The sequence below is a fragment of the Leptodactylus fuscus genome, chromosome 4 (assembly GCF_031893055.1).
Source record: "Leptodactylus fuscus isolate aLepFus1 chromosome 4, aLepFus1.hap2, whole genome shotgun sequence".
In the NCBI taxonomy this organism is placed as follows: domain Eukaryota; kingdom Metazoa; phylum Chordata; class Amphibia; order Anura; family Leptodactylidae; genus Leptodactylus; species Leptodactylus fuscus.
In genome coordinates this window covers 77,158,797-77,178,100 of record NC_134268.1, presented here as the reverse complement: position 1 = coordinate 77,178,100, position 19,304 = coordinate 77,158,797, and the positions used below count along the sequence as shown (strand labels likewise).

At 42.7% G+C, this 19,304-nt stretch overlaps 1 protein-coding gene across 3 annotated transcripts in view; it reads right to left on the bottom strand.

The window, feature by feature from the left end:
* Positions 1 to 280: 280 nt before the first annotated feature.
* LDLRAD4 (low density lipoprotein receptor class A domain containing 4) overlaps positions 281 to 19,304 on the bottom strand; it is a 191,144-nt gene continuing 172,120 nt past the window's right edge. For all 3 annotated transcript variants that reach the window (XM_075270710.1, XM_075270711.1, XM_075270712.1), the window contains 3 exons: positions 18,053 to 18,207; positions 3,270 to 3,323; positions 281 to 2,218 (listed from right to left, as the gene is read on the bottom strand). In XM_075270710.1, the coding sequence (XP_075126811.1) occupies positions 1,676 to 2,218; positions 3,270 to 3,323; positions 18,053 to 18,207 (752 nt within the window). In that variant the 3' untranslated portion in view covers positions 281 to 1,675. The remainder of the gene's footprint in view (positions 2,219 to 3,269; positions 3,324 to 18,052; positions 18,208 to 19,304) is intronic.

Below are 19,304 nucleotides of genomic sequence, written 5' to 3'. Positions count from 1 at the left end.
GCGGTAAAAACGCGCCCCCCCCCCCCCCCCCCGACAATACAGAGCTATGGACAGTGCTGTCAGGGAGGCCATTCCTCACAGCCCAGCTAGACCACCAGGAACGCCCTAACAGTGCACCGATATCTCCAGCCCCAGGCACATAACAGGAAAGCTGTCGGCTTTCTAGTGGTATATAAAACTGCATGTGCAGGAGGACATGAAAGGTCAAGAAACATCAAACCTAAAAGTAAATTTTAAAAGTGAACAAGAATTCTAGGTACTAAATGTTTGTTAGTGGTATGTAGAAAATCCTGCAGAAAACAAATCCCCCTGCTCTTCCATCTTCAGCTGAAAACCAACCAATGGGGCAGAATTTTATATTTTTGTCCCTCCACAGACTGGGTACAGCAGGGGAGCCCTTACTCCAGACAGCTGTCTTACAGCCAAACACAGGACATCCAAAGAGCTCTCACACACATTAGATTTCCATTAGATATTTCCCAGTGTTTACTGTAACAGAAGATAAAATAGGGACAAGGTAAAAAGAAGGATATGTAGAGAAAGTGTGCTGGGGTATTTTTTAATCGATTTTCTTTATTTAATGTTCCTTTAGGACACAACATAAAACTAAGAATCTGTTAAGTAGGATAAAATCCAGCAACTCAACCCCACAGCAAGCACCCCAGTGAGGTACTCCTGCCCTAGGTATATAGTTCATTGCTCTTTCCCCGTATTTCTACATTAGTCTAAAAATGATGAGCATACACAGACAGAAAATACTCTTAAAATAAAAAAAAACAGTCAAATTTATATATTGTTGCCAGCAGGAGTTCAAAAGTAAACATAATGGTGGCAAAATACAGATAGGTGTGCGAAATGTCTAGAAAACAAGTCCTAGAAAACAAGTCGCAACCAAAATATCACACTGATAGCACAAGATAGTGTCGAATAACTAGAGGCAACACAGTCTAGTATAGATGGACAACTTTTTTGCATCTCCCATGGTTTTCAAACCCACCTCCCACATCGCTGTGCAACATAAGACATGTTTCAGTGACAATAGAATAGCCAGAAGTTGACCATTCCTGGTTTACTAGAGAAGAACTGTGCATCTAGCAAACTAGTGAGTAGGAAACCCTGGATGGTTTCTTTGTTGCTGGGCGTCGTCATTGTTTTATTCTCATAGTTAAAAATACTATACGACCATTAAAAATGATAAAACATTTCCCTCATATAGAATCTGATTAGTGCAACTTTTCCTCTTACAAAATAAAAAACAAATCTGCATTCATCGCATTCATTCACTGTACACATTGGCACACACAAAGGGTTATGGATTTACAGAAAATCATCATCACTATCATGTACACTGGCCATCCACCTCAGCACTTGTTCTATGTGACTGCCACTACTTTCCGTATACAAGAGAAGAAGATTTGCAAAACTCGAGTTCTGTGCCACATTTTTGTAAAGTTTAAATAAACTGAAATATGATAACATAAAAAATGTATGGATGAAACAAAGAAAAAGTTGTAGAATTCTATCCAATTGCATGCCTTCCTCTGACTGCTATCAGAATATGCATACAATAAATATGTGCATTTGGCTTAACATAAGTGTACCACTTGAAGACCACAGAGCTCAGGAAGTCACCGGCACTTCCTTCACTTCATGTCGGAAACAGTTTGAAGGAGATTCAGACAAGCTTTCCTGGCTGCTTATCTTTTCCATTGACAGAGACTATTGTGCGCTCTGGATCATTCTGTTGAAACTGAAGTCTACTACCTGTTTGAGATTGGGTAGAGGAGTTATTTTGCTGGTGCTGGAAATAAGAGGAGCCCGGGTAATGTCCCATAACTTCACTGTAGGTTGGCGGTGGCCCTTCCATTCTGCCACTGCTGCTATAGTTAGTTGCACTGATGCCGGAATTGCTGCTAGGTGGACATGGACCACCATTGTACATAGATACATCTATTAAATCACTATCAAAAATGGTCCTGTTTGGAGGTGCCCTGACAGATTCTCTGTTAAGTTCCATCTGTTGCTCTGGGTCCCGCAACTGGAGAGTGCATGGACCTTGGTAAGGTGGAGGCTCCTCTCCGTCAGAAAGGGAAATAGTAGGTGGAAGGTCAATTTCATGCTGAATGTAAGGATAAGTTGGTTGGAAGCGGCTGAAACGATCTCTCTGCATAAAAGAAGGAGCTGTGAATCTGTCTCTTGACCTTGGTGCATACATGATCTACAAAGGAATAGCAGAAAGAATATTCAATCACTTCAATTTATACCAAATTTCTGCAGTCAATCCCAATCCAAAGACTGAAACATGGGAAGAAATCTGTGGAGGGAATATAAACACGACTGAATAACTGAAGTCCCTATTACATGGGCCAATAACCGAGAATGGGGTTTCCACCCAATCATCATATACCCGATGAGCCAAGCATCAAACATTCACCTATGTGGGCATAAAATATCTAACAGCCAACTCCTTTAAAAGGTCATCATGTGCAAGATCAGTCTTTTCTGAAGAGTGTAAACCCAGTCTAACCCTCTTCCCAACATTCACCGTAATAGTACAAATGTCTGGTCTTTAAAACATGGCGCACGCTCAGGAGCTGAGCAGATGCCACAAGGGCTGGGTCTCCACTCTCACACATCTGCCAGTTGTTTTTTTTTTCTTAAACCCAGCAGCAATTCCCATCATCACAGAATATCTTATGGAAAGCACTTAACACCTTAATCACCAATTGCAAATTAAGCATCTAAAGGACAGGGGACAAAATACCAGATTGGTTAGTGTCTGACTGCAGAGACCCTCACAAGGGGCTGTTGTTCTGCTCCCTTTGCATGTTCCGCTAGACCATAGTCATACTGAATGAAGATTTGTCAGGTGGTGGATGGTGCTTGCATTCACTTCAATAGGGTGCAGAGATTGCCAAAGCGCAGCTCTGATATCTCTGGATCTCCCATTGTAATGTATGGGAGTGCCATCCACTACCTAACATACCTTCATTCAGGCCAACTAAGATCAGGCAGAACGTACAACTGGGGGAGAAAAAGCGAGCAGCAGAGGATTAACAGCAGAGTACTGGTTAATCTCTTTAGTTTATACCATATCCTACTAATGACCACATTTAGACAATCCCTTTAAGAAATTACTAGGCAATATAAAAATGTGCGCTCATTTTCATAAACTGCAAGAGGTTTTGGTTGTAAAAATGAACAGTATATACTGAATTTTTACACCACATCAAACCAATATTCAGGTGAAATAAAAGCTGAAACCTTACCTCTGATGCACCTTGTCGGGACACTAAGCTATCTGAAGGCCACAAACACCTTTCCTAAAAGAGAAGAAAGGAAACATCACTGTAGATAGAAAGACCTGTATAAATACAATCAGCAGCGAAGTCTTTATGTTGGAGCACTAAAGAGTATATACACAATTGAATTACACAGGACAGCAGTGAATAGTTGTACTTACTACAGTTGTGTCCTAGATTTGGCTTCCTGATCTCCACCCCCCCACTTACAATTTAGCTCCTGGATCCTGTAGAGTAGGAGTCTGGCACATGCGTGAGTGACGTGAACAGGTTTAGTCTACAGCACTTGATGCATAAATGACTGCCAAACATTTTGGATCTCACAAGTATTACATTATGTAATCAATACATGTAGACAATACAAGCCACCAGTAGATGGCAGCACTGTTATATAGATATTCACTACTAAGCTCCATTAAAAAAAGGCTCAAAATAGACAATTTCAGGATGCAAAAGAACATCAGAGAAAAAGGAAACTGTCCCCTGACAATGACCTGTGACTTATCTGTGATTAAAACCCGTGTGATGGAGCCAACTCATCCAACATGACAACCGGTCTCCCAAACCTCAGTAATGTCCCAGGATACGGAGCTGGACAATACCTGAACAAACCAGACACTCACCAACCAAACAACAGCCAACCACCAAACCAAAAACACCGACAGACGATAACCAAGGCCGAAATAAAGGCGACCACAGAGGCAAACAGAGAGCGGTACATTGAAGAATGGAGAAACGAAATAAATAACTCAAGAAACTCACCGTGTACCAATCCCTACAAAGGGACTACACCATGGCCACCTACCTGGAGAGAATACGCCACCCCAAACACAGACAGACCCTGAGCCGGTATAGACTGAGCGCCCACAACCTAGAGATAGAGACGGGGCGACACTGGCAGACGTACAAGCCACGGGAGAACAGACTGTGCCAGCACTGTGACCAGGGGGCCCTAGAAGACGAGACCCACTTCCTGCTACACTGCACCAAATACTCAGCTGTGAGGGCCGTCTACTACCAAAGACTCTCTGTCCACATCCCAGACTTCATATCTGCAGACGAGAAGAGGAAACTCTACATCCTACTGGGAGAAGAAGAGGCCACTGTGGAGATCGCTGCCCAATACGTGTCCAGCTGTCACCAAATAAGAGGAAGATGAGACTCCACGGACTGTTATATTTATCCCAAAACACCCGCCCCACCCCACCTCCCCATATAGCGGTCACCAAACAAGAGGAAGATGAGACTCCACGGACTGTTATATTTATCCTAATACACCCACCCCCACCTCCCCATATAGCAGTCACCAACGAAAAGGAAGATGAAACTCCATGGACTGTTATACCCCACACCACCCCCCCCCCCCACTCACCCACCCGAGTCCAACTCCCCCCCCCCCCCACTTTACTAGCTTTGGCAATGCCAAATATCTATTCGGACGTGCCAATAAAGCTTTTTTTGATTTGATTTGATACTTGACCACTGAAAGGGTTGCAAGGCTGGCCCCACAGCTACCAAAGGGTAATAGTAACACCAAGCTCTTTGGGATACAGTACTATAGCCAGAAGAGTCAAAACAGGAGTTTTTTTAGGTCCAAAATAACTTCCGCACCATTAATAGTTCTGTGTTTGGATCTTTAACAGGAGAATAAACTTGTCATTGTGGCTTAAAACTGATGAAGCAATGCAGAGAAACTTTTTATGGATATGCACAGCAGTCTATAAATGCACTGGTCGCTGGTCCAATTTGCCAGATTTTCCTAAAGAAAAGCTACAAATAAGGCTTTTTCTCTGGAATGGACTAGCAATGCCACTGCAGGTTATTTTTTTTGTTTTGCTTTGTTTTTAAAACAGAATGGATATGAAACTTAAGAAAAGACAGACCGAGGGGTTAAAACCATGCGACCCAAGTTGTGCAAGGCTCCGTGTTATCTGCCTGTAGAAGCTAAAGGTACCCAGGTTGTGCAAACACAAAAACCAAGTCTACATCTGAATGGCTGAGGAGAATCCAAGTTAAGAGTCTGACTTGAAGACACTAGAACTGCAGTTGCAGCGGATGTGTGAAAACCTACCAATATTCCAAGGCTCAGCCAGGTAAGGGGGAGTACTGATAGTCATGTAGTAGATCAGGCCAGATGTGATCTAGGTGTAAACTATGCACTTACAGGAAGAGATTTAGTAACTAAAAGGGTTATGCTAGAGTATTCATCATATTCATAGGATGGAGGATATGTATCTGATCAGTGGGGATCTGACTGCTGAAACCCCCACGGATACTGAGAACAAGGTGTATTGCTGCTGGTGTGAATTCAGCCATGCCCATGCAGGATAACACAAGTCCACTCTCCCATTCAATTTAATGAGAGCTCCAGAGATGACCAAAGGAATGTGCAGTTCTCTTGGGCAGGCTGAATGTGTCCCATCCACCATGGGCACTCCTACATCCCACTGGTGGCTACAGTCAGACTAACTGCACAACAAAGCTAATATACCACAGTCCATTCTCAGGATTGACTGCACGGGGTCTTATGCCACAAGGAATAGCTGATCGGTGTGGGTCTAACCCCTTTAAAATACCACAGAAATATAGTACAATGCACATATTAATGGGCCTCCAATAGAAGTGATGCAAGCATTGGGGCACAGTTTTGGGGGAATCCACTATCACAACATGATATGCTTTTCTTCTACACGTTACTGCATTTTCTTCTTGTACTGTGCTGAGCTCTTTGTATGTATTACTTTTTTTTAATGACTTTCTACTAGATTTAATAGTAATCTGTTAGATATTTATTGTGTGTAGCGTCATATCCACAGGCCATCACTTTTTGAGATTGTATACTTTTGGTGGATATACAGCTTGAAGGAATCTAGTTAGCCCATTTCTTGTACTAGAGGACAAAGAGCAAAAATATACAACATACCAAAACACAAGTATACTGAATGTCTTTGCATGACAATTGTGAAAGGTTTTGATTAGAAAATGGGAGAAAAAAAAAAAAAAAAACCCTCAGAACCTGAGCACTTTCATACATCTAGTGGCAGACTTGGCAAGATTCCGGCAATAAGAGCTATTAAGATGAAAAGATAATGCAGACTGCTGAACCTCACTACTATAAAAGGAGAAGACGGCTCGCCGACAGCCATCACTGAATCACAGGCAAGTTTCCTCTCCAAACATGTTGGTAGCGCACTCCATGAGGTAAATGCAACATCTCTACCCTCATCATCCTCCTCCTCCCTCTCTCTGATTCATTCCTATAAGCAGTTGCCAGGGAAATATTGGTCTCCAAGCAATCTACACACTAGGTTTGCTAGCAACAAGCGGGTATTTGTCATATTCTCAAAATGATTGCTATGTATGATGTGCCAACTTGCAGATGGTGCATATTCTGGGATAACCACTTGGCAATGACCTCCGGTCTAGATCTGATTAATAATAGCTTTTGCTGTACCACAATGCATGCCTAGCGTTGTCTGTACAAGCCTAAACTGCCTACACACATAACCAAGCAATTCATGTTTTTACATAAATATGACCAAATACAGCGCCCCCTCAGGTTACAATATCTGCATCATACAATGATTTTTCTTCTAGACCACCAAGATGAAACCAGACTAAACCTAGAATAAGATTGTGTGTAGCATGGTTAGGTCATTGGTAAGACCCCTGTATTAGTGACTGACCCTCTACTGTATAAGTGTATAGACACCGGATGAAAGCGGCTCCATGTTATTTTTCACATGCACTATGGATACTTTTCAGGACCCTGAAAAAGTTTCCATTACATCATAGAAAATGTTTAATATCCTCCAGCAAAAGGATATTTATGTAAACGGATTTCATCTATAAACTCCTAATTTACTGATTTTTCTTTAAAAGGGAACCTGTCAGGGGCTGACCCCATCATGTGCAGAATGACGTCATTCCCTTTACATTAATTCCCCTCTTATAGCTTTCCTGTGCTGGAACAGAAAGATTACAATGTTGGAAAGCATAAAAAGTTATATGCAAATTATCCTAAATAGTCACTTGGGCGGGGAGCAGCTTAATACAAAATAAATTGAAAGTCAGCTCAGTTATGTGTACGGTACTTTCATCTGAAGGATCCTATTTATACTGCTAGTTTTATGTAAATTCAAGAGATTTCCTAAATACATTGCTTTAGCAGGACAGATGAGGTCCCTCACTGACTTGGGCAGTGCATTATTTCTTTATGCAAAACACAAAGATAACTGAGTTTATTGCAAATCCATTCTCTGTAGAACCATGGCAAGTGTTCTCTCCAAACCTTTGTAATGTAATATACATTTACTATGCATATTTGATCTGAATTTATATTAGATTTCTAGTAATCATATAATCAATCTCTCATGGTAAAGGCAAAGTCCATACATATTGTCATACTTCAGTATTCTGTTCATCCAAAGTTAAAATATATATATATATATATATATATATATATATATATATATATATATATATATATATACACACACACACACACACACACACACACACACACACACACACACACACACACAGTCAGTCTCCCCAGGATGTTGGATACCTCTTGGGCAACAGTGAAGTTCCCGATGGGATTGGTTACAATATCATTCAACAAATCACAAGGATCAGAGTTGTGAAGATTTAAAAAAAATAAATAAATTTTGCGATTTTTGGACAAGTGGTTAACCAATATTAATTTAAGTAAAATATTTAACGTTAACGCTCTCCCCAGCTTTCTCAAACATTTGAAAACCTCCACTTTTTTTTTTTGGAACTCCCACAACATTAAAGGGGTTGTCCCATCTCCAAGATCCTATCTATACTGGTAGTTTATGTAAATTGAAGACTTTTCCTAAATATATTGCTTTAGAAATGCTGCTTTTTTTGCCTGCTATGTGAACTTATTCCTCCCATTGTTTACACAGCATTGCTATAACCACAGACCATAACAATCAGCTCAGTTATTGCAGTTTGCTGATAAAGAGTGTTATCTCTCTATGTAACACACAGATAACACTGATCCTGTTCTCTACAAGGATGTGCAGATTATCTGATCTGCATAAGTATTGTGATTAGAGATGAGCGAACAGTGTTCTATCGAACACATGTTCGATCGGATATCAGGGTGTTCGCCATGTTCGAATCGAATCGAACACCACGTGGTAAAGTGCGCCAAAATTCGATTCCCCTCCCACCTTCCCTGGCGCCTTTTTTGCACCAATAACAGCGCAGGGGAGGTGGGACAGGAACTACGACACTGGGGGCATTGAAAAAAATTGGAAAAAGTCATTGGCTGCCGAAATCAGGTGACCTCCATTTTAGACGAATAGTGGATTTCAAATCCGGGTCATATGAGAATGTGAACTTTGTGACTATGAGACAGGGATAGCTGTACAGGCAGGGATAGCTAGGGATAACCTTTATTTAGGGGGGAATGTTATTAAAAATAACTTTTTGGGGCTCTATCGGGTGTGTAATTGTGATTTTTGTGAGATAAACTTTTTCCCATAGGGATGCATTGGCCAGCGCTGATTGGCCGAATTCCGTACTCTGGCCAATCAGTGCTGGCCAATGCATTCTATTAGCTTGATGAAGCAGAGTGTGCACAAGGGTTCAAGCGCACCCTCGGCTCTGATGTAGCAGAGCCGAGGCTGCACAAGGGTTCAAGCGCACCCTCGGCTCTGATGTAGGAGAGCCGAGGGTGCACTTGAACCCTTGTGCACCCTCAGCTCTGCTACATCAGAGCCGAGGGTGCGCTTGAACCCTTGTGCACACTCTGCTTCATCAAGCTAATAGAATGCATTGGCCAGCGCTGATTGGCCAATGTATTCTATTAGCCTGATGAAGTAGAGCTGAATGTGTGTGCTAAGCACACACATTCAGCTCTACTTCATCGGGCTAATAGAATGCATTGGCCAGCGCTGATTGGCCAGAGTACGGAACTCGACCAATCAGCGCTGGCTCTGCTGGAGGAGGTGGAGTCTAAGATCGCTCCACACCAGTCTCCATTCAGGTCCGACCTTAGACTCCGCCTCCTCCGGCAGAGCCAGCGCTGATTGGCCGAAGGCTGGCCAATGCATTCCTATGCGAATGCAGAGACTTAGCAGTGCTGAGTCAGTTTTGCTCAACTACACATCTGATGCACACTCGGCACTGCTACATCAGATGTAGCAATCTGATGTAGCAGAGCCGAGGGTGCACTAGAACCCCTGTGCAAACTCAGTTCACGCTAATAGAATGCATTGGCCAGCGCTGATTGGCCAATGCATTCTATTAGCCCGATGAAGTAGAGCTGAATGTGTGTGCTAAGCACACACATTCAGCACTGCTTCATCACGCCAATACAATGCATTAGCCAGTGCTGATTGGCCGAATTCCGTACTCTGGCCAATCAGCACTGGCTAATGCATTGTATTGGTGTGATGAAGCAGTGCTGAATGTGTGTGCTTAGCACACACATTCAGCTCTACTTCATCGGGCTAATAGAATGCATTGGCCAATCAGCGCTGGCCAATGCATTCTATTAGCGTGAACTGAGTTTGCACAGGGGTTCTAGTGCACCCTCGGCTCTGCTACATCAGATTGCTACATCTGATGTAGCAGTGCCGAGTGTGCATCAGATGTGTAGTTGAGCAAAACTGACTCAGCACTGCTAAGTCTGCATTCGCATAGGAATGCATTGGCCAGCCTTCGGCCAATCAGCGCTGGCTCTGCCGGAGGAGGCGGAGTCTAAGGTCGGACCTGAATGGAGACTGGTGTGGAGCGATCTTAGACTCCGCCTCCTCCAGCAGAGCCAGCGCTGATTGGCCGAATTCCGTACTCTGGCCAATCAGCACTGGCTAATGCATTGTATTGGCTTGATGAAGCAGTGCTGAATGTGTGTGCTTAGCACACACATTCAGCTCTACTTCATCGGGCTAATAGAATGCATTGGCCAATCAGCGCTGGCCAATGCATTCTATTAGCGTGAACTGAGTTTGCACAGGGGTTCTAGTGCACCCTCGGCTCTGCTACATCAGATTGCTACATCTGATGTAGCAGTGCCGAGTGTGCATCAGATGTGTAGTTGAGCAAAACTGACTCAGCACTGCTAAGTCTGCATTCGCATAGGAATGCATTGGCCAGCCTTCGGCCAATCAGCGCTGGCTCTGCCGGAGGAGGCGGAGTCTAAGGTCGGACCTGAATGGAGACTGGTGTGGAGCGATCTTAGACTCCGCCTCCTCCAGCAGAGCCAGCGCTGATTGGCCGAATTCCGTACTCTGGCCAATCAGCACTGGCTAATGCATTGTATTGGCTTGATGAAGCAGTGCTGAATGTGTGTGCTTAGCACACACATTCAGCTCTACTTCATCGGGCTAATAGAATGCATTGGCCAGCGCTGATTGGCCGAATTCCGTACTCTGGCCAATCAGCACTGGCTAATGCATTGTATTGGCTTGATGAAGCAGTGCTGAATGTGTGTGCTTAGCACACACATTCAGCTCTACTTCATCGGGCTAATAGAATGCATTGGCCAATCAGCGCTGGCCAATGCATTCTATTAGCGTGAACTGAGTTTGCACAGGGGTTCTAGTGCACCCTCGGCTCTGCTACATCAGATTGCTACATCTGATGTAGCAGTGCCGAGTGTGCATCAGATGTGTAGTTGAGCAAAACTGACTCAGCACTGCTAAGTCTCTGCATTCGCATAGGAATGCATTGGCCAGCCTTCGGCCAATCAGCGCTGGCTCTGCCGGAGGAGGCGGAGTCTAAGGTCGGACCTGAATGGAGACTGGTGTGGAGCTATCTTAGACTCCGCCTCCTCCAGCAGAGCCAGCGCTGATTGGTCGAGTTCCGTACTCTGGCCAATCAGCACTGGCCAATGCATTTCTATGGGGAAAAGTTAGCTTGCGAAAATCGCAAACTGACAGGGATTTCCATGAAATAAAGTGACTTTTATGCCCCCAGACATGCTTCCCCTGCTGTCCCAGTGTCATTCCAGGGTGTTGGTATCATTTCCTGGGGTGTCATAGTGGACTTGGTGACCCTCCAGACACGAATTTGGGTTTCCCCCTTAACGAGTTTATGTTCCCCATAGACTATAATGGGGTTCGAAACCCATTCGAACACTCGAACAGTGAGCGGCTGTTCGAATCGAATTTCGAACCTCGAACATTTTAGTGTTCGCTCATCTCTAATTGTGATCCCTCTTAGGCCCCCTTCAGCAAGCTGGGGGGGGAGAAGAAATACAGGAAGGAATAAGAAGAGATGCAGGCAGACTGCTGAAATGGAGATGGGAAAACCCCTTAGGCTAAGGCCCCACAATGTGGAAACGCGGCTTCTTTTATTGCAGATTTTGCTGCGTTTTTTTTTAGCCAAACCTAGGAGTGGCTACAACAGGAATGAGAAATGCATAGGAAGTTCTTATACTTCTACCTTCCGCTCAATCCACTCCTGGCTTTGGCTCAAAAAACCGCAACAAAATCTGCAACAACAAAAAAAAGCTGCATTTTTGCAACGTGGGGCTTCAGCCTTAAAAAGGTACTGTGAATCAAGATTCCTGCATCCCAAAACTCAGCTTTCCTCCCTTAACAAGGTCCTCTCCTAGTTGACCTCAAACAGCAGCTATCTAAAATGCACAGGAAAAATATTCTCAAGACATACAAGTTACTCCATATTCTGCAAATGGTTCCCATTCTACTTCCTATCTTTCTTTAAAAGACTCAAAGCCTCTATCTCATTCCTGTGGAAGAACTCCCGCCTAAGTCTAGCTTATTCCCTCCTAACTTGGCACAAAATGCAGAGAGCTTTGCATTTCTAGACATAAAATCCTACTAAGAGGCCGTCCACCTCTTGATAGGACTAGAATTAGTCTCCACTAACACTCCCCTCATTCATATTTCCCTGGAATAGCGCTTAATTCGTTCTACCTACTAATGGTTCCTCTTGTCTTCTAACAACACCACTAAAGATACCACTGTACTTAGCAACCTCACAGGGGCACCATTCATATATGGCAGGTCTTTTCAACCTCACTATTCTCCTGTACTCACCCCTCCCCCAGAACGCTCCTCACTAGTTTGGGCTCCTCTACACCCCCAGAGCTACATTTCCCCTTGGACCCACCTCCTCCACGTCCCTATATGCTTTTTATTGTTAGACGCAGACCCACCTCCCCTGCTGTCTCTCTTGCCTGAGGGGGATCGCCATCTAGTGACCTTCCTCCACTCTTTATCTTTATGACTCTCCTACAGATCCTGCACCCTTTCTATCCCCCTCCTGCTTAGGGATCTCAACTGGCTTGAGAAAATCCCTGACTCCAACAACCCCAGGGATAGATTTATTTCCCATATATCTAAATTTAATCTCACCCCCTTTTCCTCCAAAAAATACTTTGTTGGTGAATGGGAAAAGTAGTTAGGACTTGTATCTACACCCTCCAATGCCTCGTTATGTTCCCATGGCTTCTCTTGGTGTGTCAGGATTCAGGGAAAACTCATTCAAGTTGCTTACCACTAAGATATAGGATATCTACGATATAGAACCTCTTTTTTCCCCACCAAATTGACTCCTCTATCCCTGATTGATGTTGGCGTTGTGGCCTCTATGACTACGAGGGGACCCTCTAAAACATCTGGGACACCTGCCAAATGGGGGGGTGGAGAGAGATCAAGTGCATTTGTTATGTAGAATTTAAAGCTGTGCCCCGAAACCATTTTGCTCTGCGTGTCCTCTTCCCCCAGAGGGTCCTGCCTTATTACCTGGTAAATCCAGGGGGCCAAACTTTGATCCCTTTAAGGTGGCTCAAGACCCCCCTTCCACCCCCCAATGGAGTGAAAAAAGGTTAAACTCCTCTACAAATTTGAAGAGCCATCTTCAGTTGGGGACACTGCCTCTCCCCATTTCTTGTCTTGAGATCAGTTATTGATTTATGTAGATGGGTGATGTGGTTTTGGTTTCACTGCATTGCCTTCATGTCCTCTAACAGTATCTGTTATTTACTGCTAAAAAGCGGACAGTGGTGGCTTTTCTAGCATACGCCCCAGTGCCAGAGATAACTGTGGGGTTAGTTTTGGCGGCTCAGCTCCACCCCCCACCAGCACAAGGATATGGAAGAAAAGTCCAGTGTGCAGGCAGCATGCTAAAAAGCAGGAGTTGGGCAGACCTATCCGTGCTGTACAAGTATTACAGACATACAGAGATCGCTGGCAATCACTAATAAGACCATCCCCCTGACTCCTACAATCAGAAGCAGTAATATACAAGAATGAACAGATTTAGTTATAGCTTTACTAGCTGATATAATTTGTCAACTTCCCCTTTATATATCACACTCCCATGAACTTTTTAAGCTGTTTAATATATCAGAGGCAGGGATCCACTGTAGTTAATTCAACCCTTAGTGCAGTTATATTAGTTATAAAAAGGACTTGAAATAAATCTAATACATACAGCATTATTTACAATGTAAACTTTCAGAGAAAGCAAGTTTAGGCTTTGAGAGATTATCTCTTGTCCTAAAATGGCTGGTAAAACAACACACACACGCAGAAGTCACACTGTACAAAGGGCTAGACCAGAATGGCACCCCTGGAGCGCCTGAAAATCCTGTCCACTGCCCGTCCTAATAAGAACTGACTACCTCCTACAGCTACGCCTTTCATAAAGCCTAGAGAGCAAAGGCACGATGTTCAGTCAGCTGTCTGTGATGGGAGGCATGTGTCATGTATGACCCAAAGTGGGACCACAATGCCAGGAGCAGCTCTACAAGTGCACTGTCATGGAAAAAGCTGTTCACTACTGCTGTCACTGTCATCTAAAACGCAAACGAGAAGGAGGAATGATGAACCAAGCTGATCTAGAGAAGAATTCCAGGTATCTTTACTTTGACTCAGTCTGTACACACAGACAGAAGTTAATGGTGCTGCTTGGAAGGAAAGTCTCTACACAGAAAGATTCTTTGAAAATGACATTTTTTCTGAGAGAGATTTCCATAACTAAACTATCACACTAATTGTTTTAATCTGCACCATTTCATTACGCCAATTGTTACACCACTGTAGTGGTGTAATCGCATGAACAGATGCAGTATACAGTGGCTTGCAAAAGTATTCATTCCCTTGAACTCTCACATTTTGTCACCTTACAACCACAAACTTAAAAGGGGTATTCCCATGAACATAATCATATCTATACTTCTAGATAATTAAAAGTTAAACATTTTTGCAAATATAAGTTGTTAAAAATTCTGCGTTTTAAAAATTTTCTCTAACAATCTTAGTGGTGACATCTGTTGTCCTGAACGGATGCCAATAGATACAACCACCAATGTAGAAACTTTCTATGGTCTGAGACTGGTTAGGAACCCAGCTCTGATTTTCTTACTGTAGCTGGGTTATCAGGCAGGGACACTACATGTATCAGAAGATATCCCGGCCACTAAGGAAATCATGGTGGATTTTCTGACTTTAGAAAGGTCCTGCATTCATGGTCATATCCACTGGCAACCGATCCACACAACTTGGAACCACAAGATATTTAGAGAAAAATGTTTAAAATAAAGCAAAATTTTTATTTATATTTGCAAAAATATTTAACTGTTAATCTACAAATTTAAAAATGTTTATGTACATGGGAATACTCAATGTATTTTACTGAGATTTTAAGTGATAGACCAACACAAAGTAGCAGGTAATTGTGAAGTAGCTCCTGCCATGCTTGTAGGTTTATGTGTCAAAGTTCTGTTTGGTAGTGGTGCTCCCATAAATTTTTACTCTAAGAACAAATGCTTTATTAACTGTAGAATGGAGGGGAGTGGTGTACTTGATCGACCATTGTGAGGAGACATTTTACATGAATATTTTTACATCTTAACCATTCCACTGTAGCTCAAGCTGTATGTTTAGGGTCATTGTCTTGCTGGAAGGTGAATCTCCTTCCCAGTATGGAGTCTTTTGCAGCCTCCAACAGGTTTTCTTCCAGGATTGCCCTGTATTTAGGTCCATCCATCTTCCCATAAACTCTGACCAGCTTCCCTGTCCCTGCTGAAGAAAAGCCTCCTCACAACATGATGCTGCCACCACCATGTGTCACAGAAGGGATGGTGTGGTCAGGGGGATGAGCAGTGTTACTTTTCTGTCATACATAGCACTTTGCATTTAGGCCAAAAAGGTTCAACTTTGGTCTCATCTGACCAGAGCACCTACTTCTACATGTTTATTGTGTCCCCCATATTGTGGCAAACTGCAAACGACACTTCAGTCTTTCTTTCAAAAATAATTTTTTTCTTGCCACTCTTCCATAAAGGGCAGATTTGTGGCGTACATGACAACTTAGTTGTCCAGTGGACAGATTCTCCCACCTGAGCTGTGGATATCTGCAGGTCCTCCTGAGTAGCCTCTTGGCTGCTACTCTGACCAGTGCTCTCCTTGCTCGATCTGTTAGTTTACGTGGACGGCCATGTCTTGGTAGGTTTGCAGTTGTAGAATAATTTTCCAATTTTGGACAATGGATTGAAGTGCTCCTTGGGATGCTCAAAGCTTGGGATATGTTTTTTATAACCTAACCCTGCTTTAACCTTCTCCACAACTTTATCTTTGACTTGTCTGGTGAGTTCCTTGGTCTTCATGACGCAGTTTGCTCACTAGTGTACTCTAACAAACCACTGAGGCCTTCACAGAACAGGTGTATTTATACTGAGACTAAATTACATACATCTGGACTCTACTAAAGTGACTTCTGAAGGCAATTGTGCCCATTGGATTTTAATTCAGGGGTATCAGACTAAAGTGGCTGAATACTTTCGCACGTCACAATTTTCTGATTTTTGTTTGATTAAAACTTTGTGAAGTAGAAGGAAAATGATACATGGTTCTCAATTATCTGTTACATTGTATTGGCCTGTCACGTAAAACCTCAACAAAATAAGTTTGTGGTTGTAAGATGACAAAATGTGAAAAAGTTCAAATGGTATGAATACCCTTGCAAGCCACTGTAGATGGTAATAAACTATATCACTTTACACAAATTCATATGTAGGCTTTGATCCCCATTCTGCTGTCATCAATGCATTGCTTCACACAAGCAAACATGTCTGATGTTTCATTGTCCAATGATGTTCTATAAGTCAAAAGCAGCATCAGCAGGTACGCTCTCTCATCCTATGCAGACTTTTCTGTAGCAGGGTTACTACTTGCAAGACCATCCATGCACATTTACCTATACCCTAAAAACTACTGGCCAGGGCTGGATTTCCATTAGTCACATGAGTCATGTTCCTTTGAGCATGCCAGTAAAAATAGGTGCCCAGTCTGTAGGGTGAAGGTAAAATCACAGCTTACAGAATGGAAGTTGGTGCAATAGACTCTAATAAAGGGTAGCTGTCTCCATGTTTATGCTTCCCTATGGTAGAAGTAGTGAACCGAGAGAATAGGTCTACTTATGAGTCTCATGTATTCACTCATTACTATTTATAAGTCACATCACTCTGTACACTGTAAAGAAAATGACTAAATATTCACAAGTTCATCACTGCTGCATGAAGCCCTTGGATAAAGCAGCACATAGCATAGTCAGTAGTACTGTACTTGTGTATACTGAGGTATGCTTTACCATTCACCACAGATGAACAACATTTCATAAGTGAATAGTGTAGGTGGGCATGAAACTTTATAATAGATCTTTGTAAAGAAGTGTTTCTTCCTCCTGCTTACACTAGGTTCACATTAGTGTCAGGTGTTCATTGTTCTGGTCAAAGGACCAGAAAAATAGCAAATGGACCAAATAAGATATACATCAACAGGGTTCAAAGGACCCCACTGACTATAATGAGGTCAGTCAGGTGTCCATTCTTTTCAACTGAAATGTTAGAGGAATTTGTGCCAGATGGACGGCCATCACAGATGTAAACCCAGTCTTATCTGCATTCAGGCTGTGCGTTTATATAAGATTCCTTCTATGTATTCACCTTACACACAAATCTATGAAGTAGGAACGGAGGGAGAAGGCAGTTGACTCAGTGCCACTTTTCGTGTAATGGTAGTCTGTCATCTTGAAGCATAGTAGTGTTAAAAGAGCTCTCTGAGTGAAGGAAGCAGCAGCAGTTATTTGTATGTCTTTTCCAGCTGTCGCCTTCTCCCGTTCCTTATTCCACAAAAACATGACAAAAAAAAAAGTTTCCTTTATAAAAAAAAAAATAAAAAATTAAATTACAAGTTTCCTTATATTCCTTTACATTTAATGGTCTTCTATTTTTAGCTAAAACCCTACCTCCAATTAGATCACTGATTCTGTCTGCGTTCTAGCCACTCTGATTAGCCAGTGTACATCAGTGTCTAACAGTACATAGAATGGACCAATATGACAAGCCATCCTGCTGAGGGCCATCCTAAAGGTATCCAAGACTGAATGCGACACCTTTATTGTATGTTGTGCAGGTGTGTGTGTGTGTGCGAGCCCCCCCCCCCAAAAAAAAAAAAAAAAAAAAAAAAAAAAAAACAGGATTCACTTTGTATCTTTCCATCTCTAATTTTCACAGGAAGAATGGTGCACACTGTTCTATTCTTGCCATCAAAACCACAGACAATGACAGTCCTACTTCACGCCAATAGTATATCATATCATGTTATGAACACAACACAATGCTAATGTAAAAAGTTATAAATGCAAAAATTCTGAAAAGTTGTCTATCCAGGCGTATAATTCAATTGTATATACAACAAAGCCACTCATTGCTAGGGAGTAGAAGAGAGACAAGAACTCACCGGCTGTAGAACTTCTTCCTGTCTTCTGCTTTGGCTTTGTCGGTTAATAAAGGACCACGTTGAGAGCTTATAATGATTCAGTAGGCAGACAATCACAACCACCATCACTGTTATAACCACAATTATGATGATTATCTGCACAAACTCCAATTCAGCTGAAAATGAAAAGAAAATAAAAAAAATCTCATTAAGTATATGACCAAACCTAGGTTGCCTTCTCTATATCAGTGACGTGATGAAGGAGGCTGAATCTCTGCCTATGCTACAGTCATTGCATTCATTGTAATGGGATCTGTCAGGTGTCTTTGCTTGCAGAACAACTTCTTCCATTGAATTGTAGTGGCACTGCGCAGATGTGAACACAGCCTTAGTTAGCGAATTTAGAGAGCCAGCCCTCCTTATTGAGTCATCGGCGCAAGGAGGAAGTTGTTCTCTGGCTGTCTCGAGCTGTGAAGCTACCATGAATTTGATGGCGGGGGTAGCATCAATTTGGGGCAACGGTTCAATATTATCCACACAACTAAACTATCAATAGGTTTTTCTTTTTAATCAATATTAATATAAGACAAGAGCTTTTTAAGTCTATGGACAAACTCTTAACGGAGAACTTAAGCCAATAATATATAATATGTATTTGTGCAGGAAGTAATTTCTGCAGTCATAATGTAAAATGAACTCAGTATGTAAAAACACTTGTGTGTGACAGATAGGCACAGCAGAAAATACAGAGTAAATACATAAGGGGAAGAATCTATTAGTAAGACTAGCCTCTTAGTCCTGGCACACCTCAGGAGGTCCTGTACACTGCCATAGTCAGGGGATATGAGCTATAACTCACAGGTAAATATATCACCCCAAAACTCTGATGGCCCAAAGCATCAAAGCCCTGGCCCACCTTCACCAGCTCCTTGCACCAAAGATGCACCACAATGCCTGATTTTTGGTGTGAACATGAAGAGAAATCCCCCTCCAAGGTGTTTAATGTTAAAAGATCATGTGCGTTGACTGTCAGGAGTCCTAGCCAGTGATAAGAACTACAGGGCTAGGCAACCTTCGACACTCCAGCTGTTTTAAGAAACTCCCAGCATGCACACGTGCTCTGCTGTTCTTGGTACTCCCATGGAAGTGAATAGGGCATGTTGGGAGTTCTTGTTTCACAGCAGCAGGAGAGCCAAAGGTTGGTGACCTCTGATTTACTATATACCCCAGTATACTCACTGTAGCTCTGCATTCTGAGCATGTGCAGGGCATG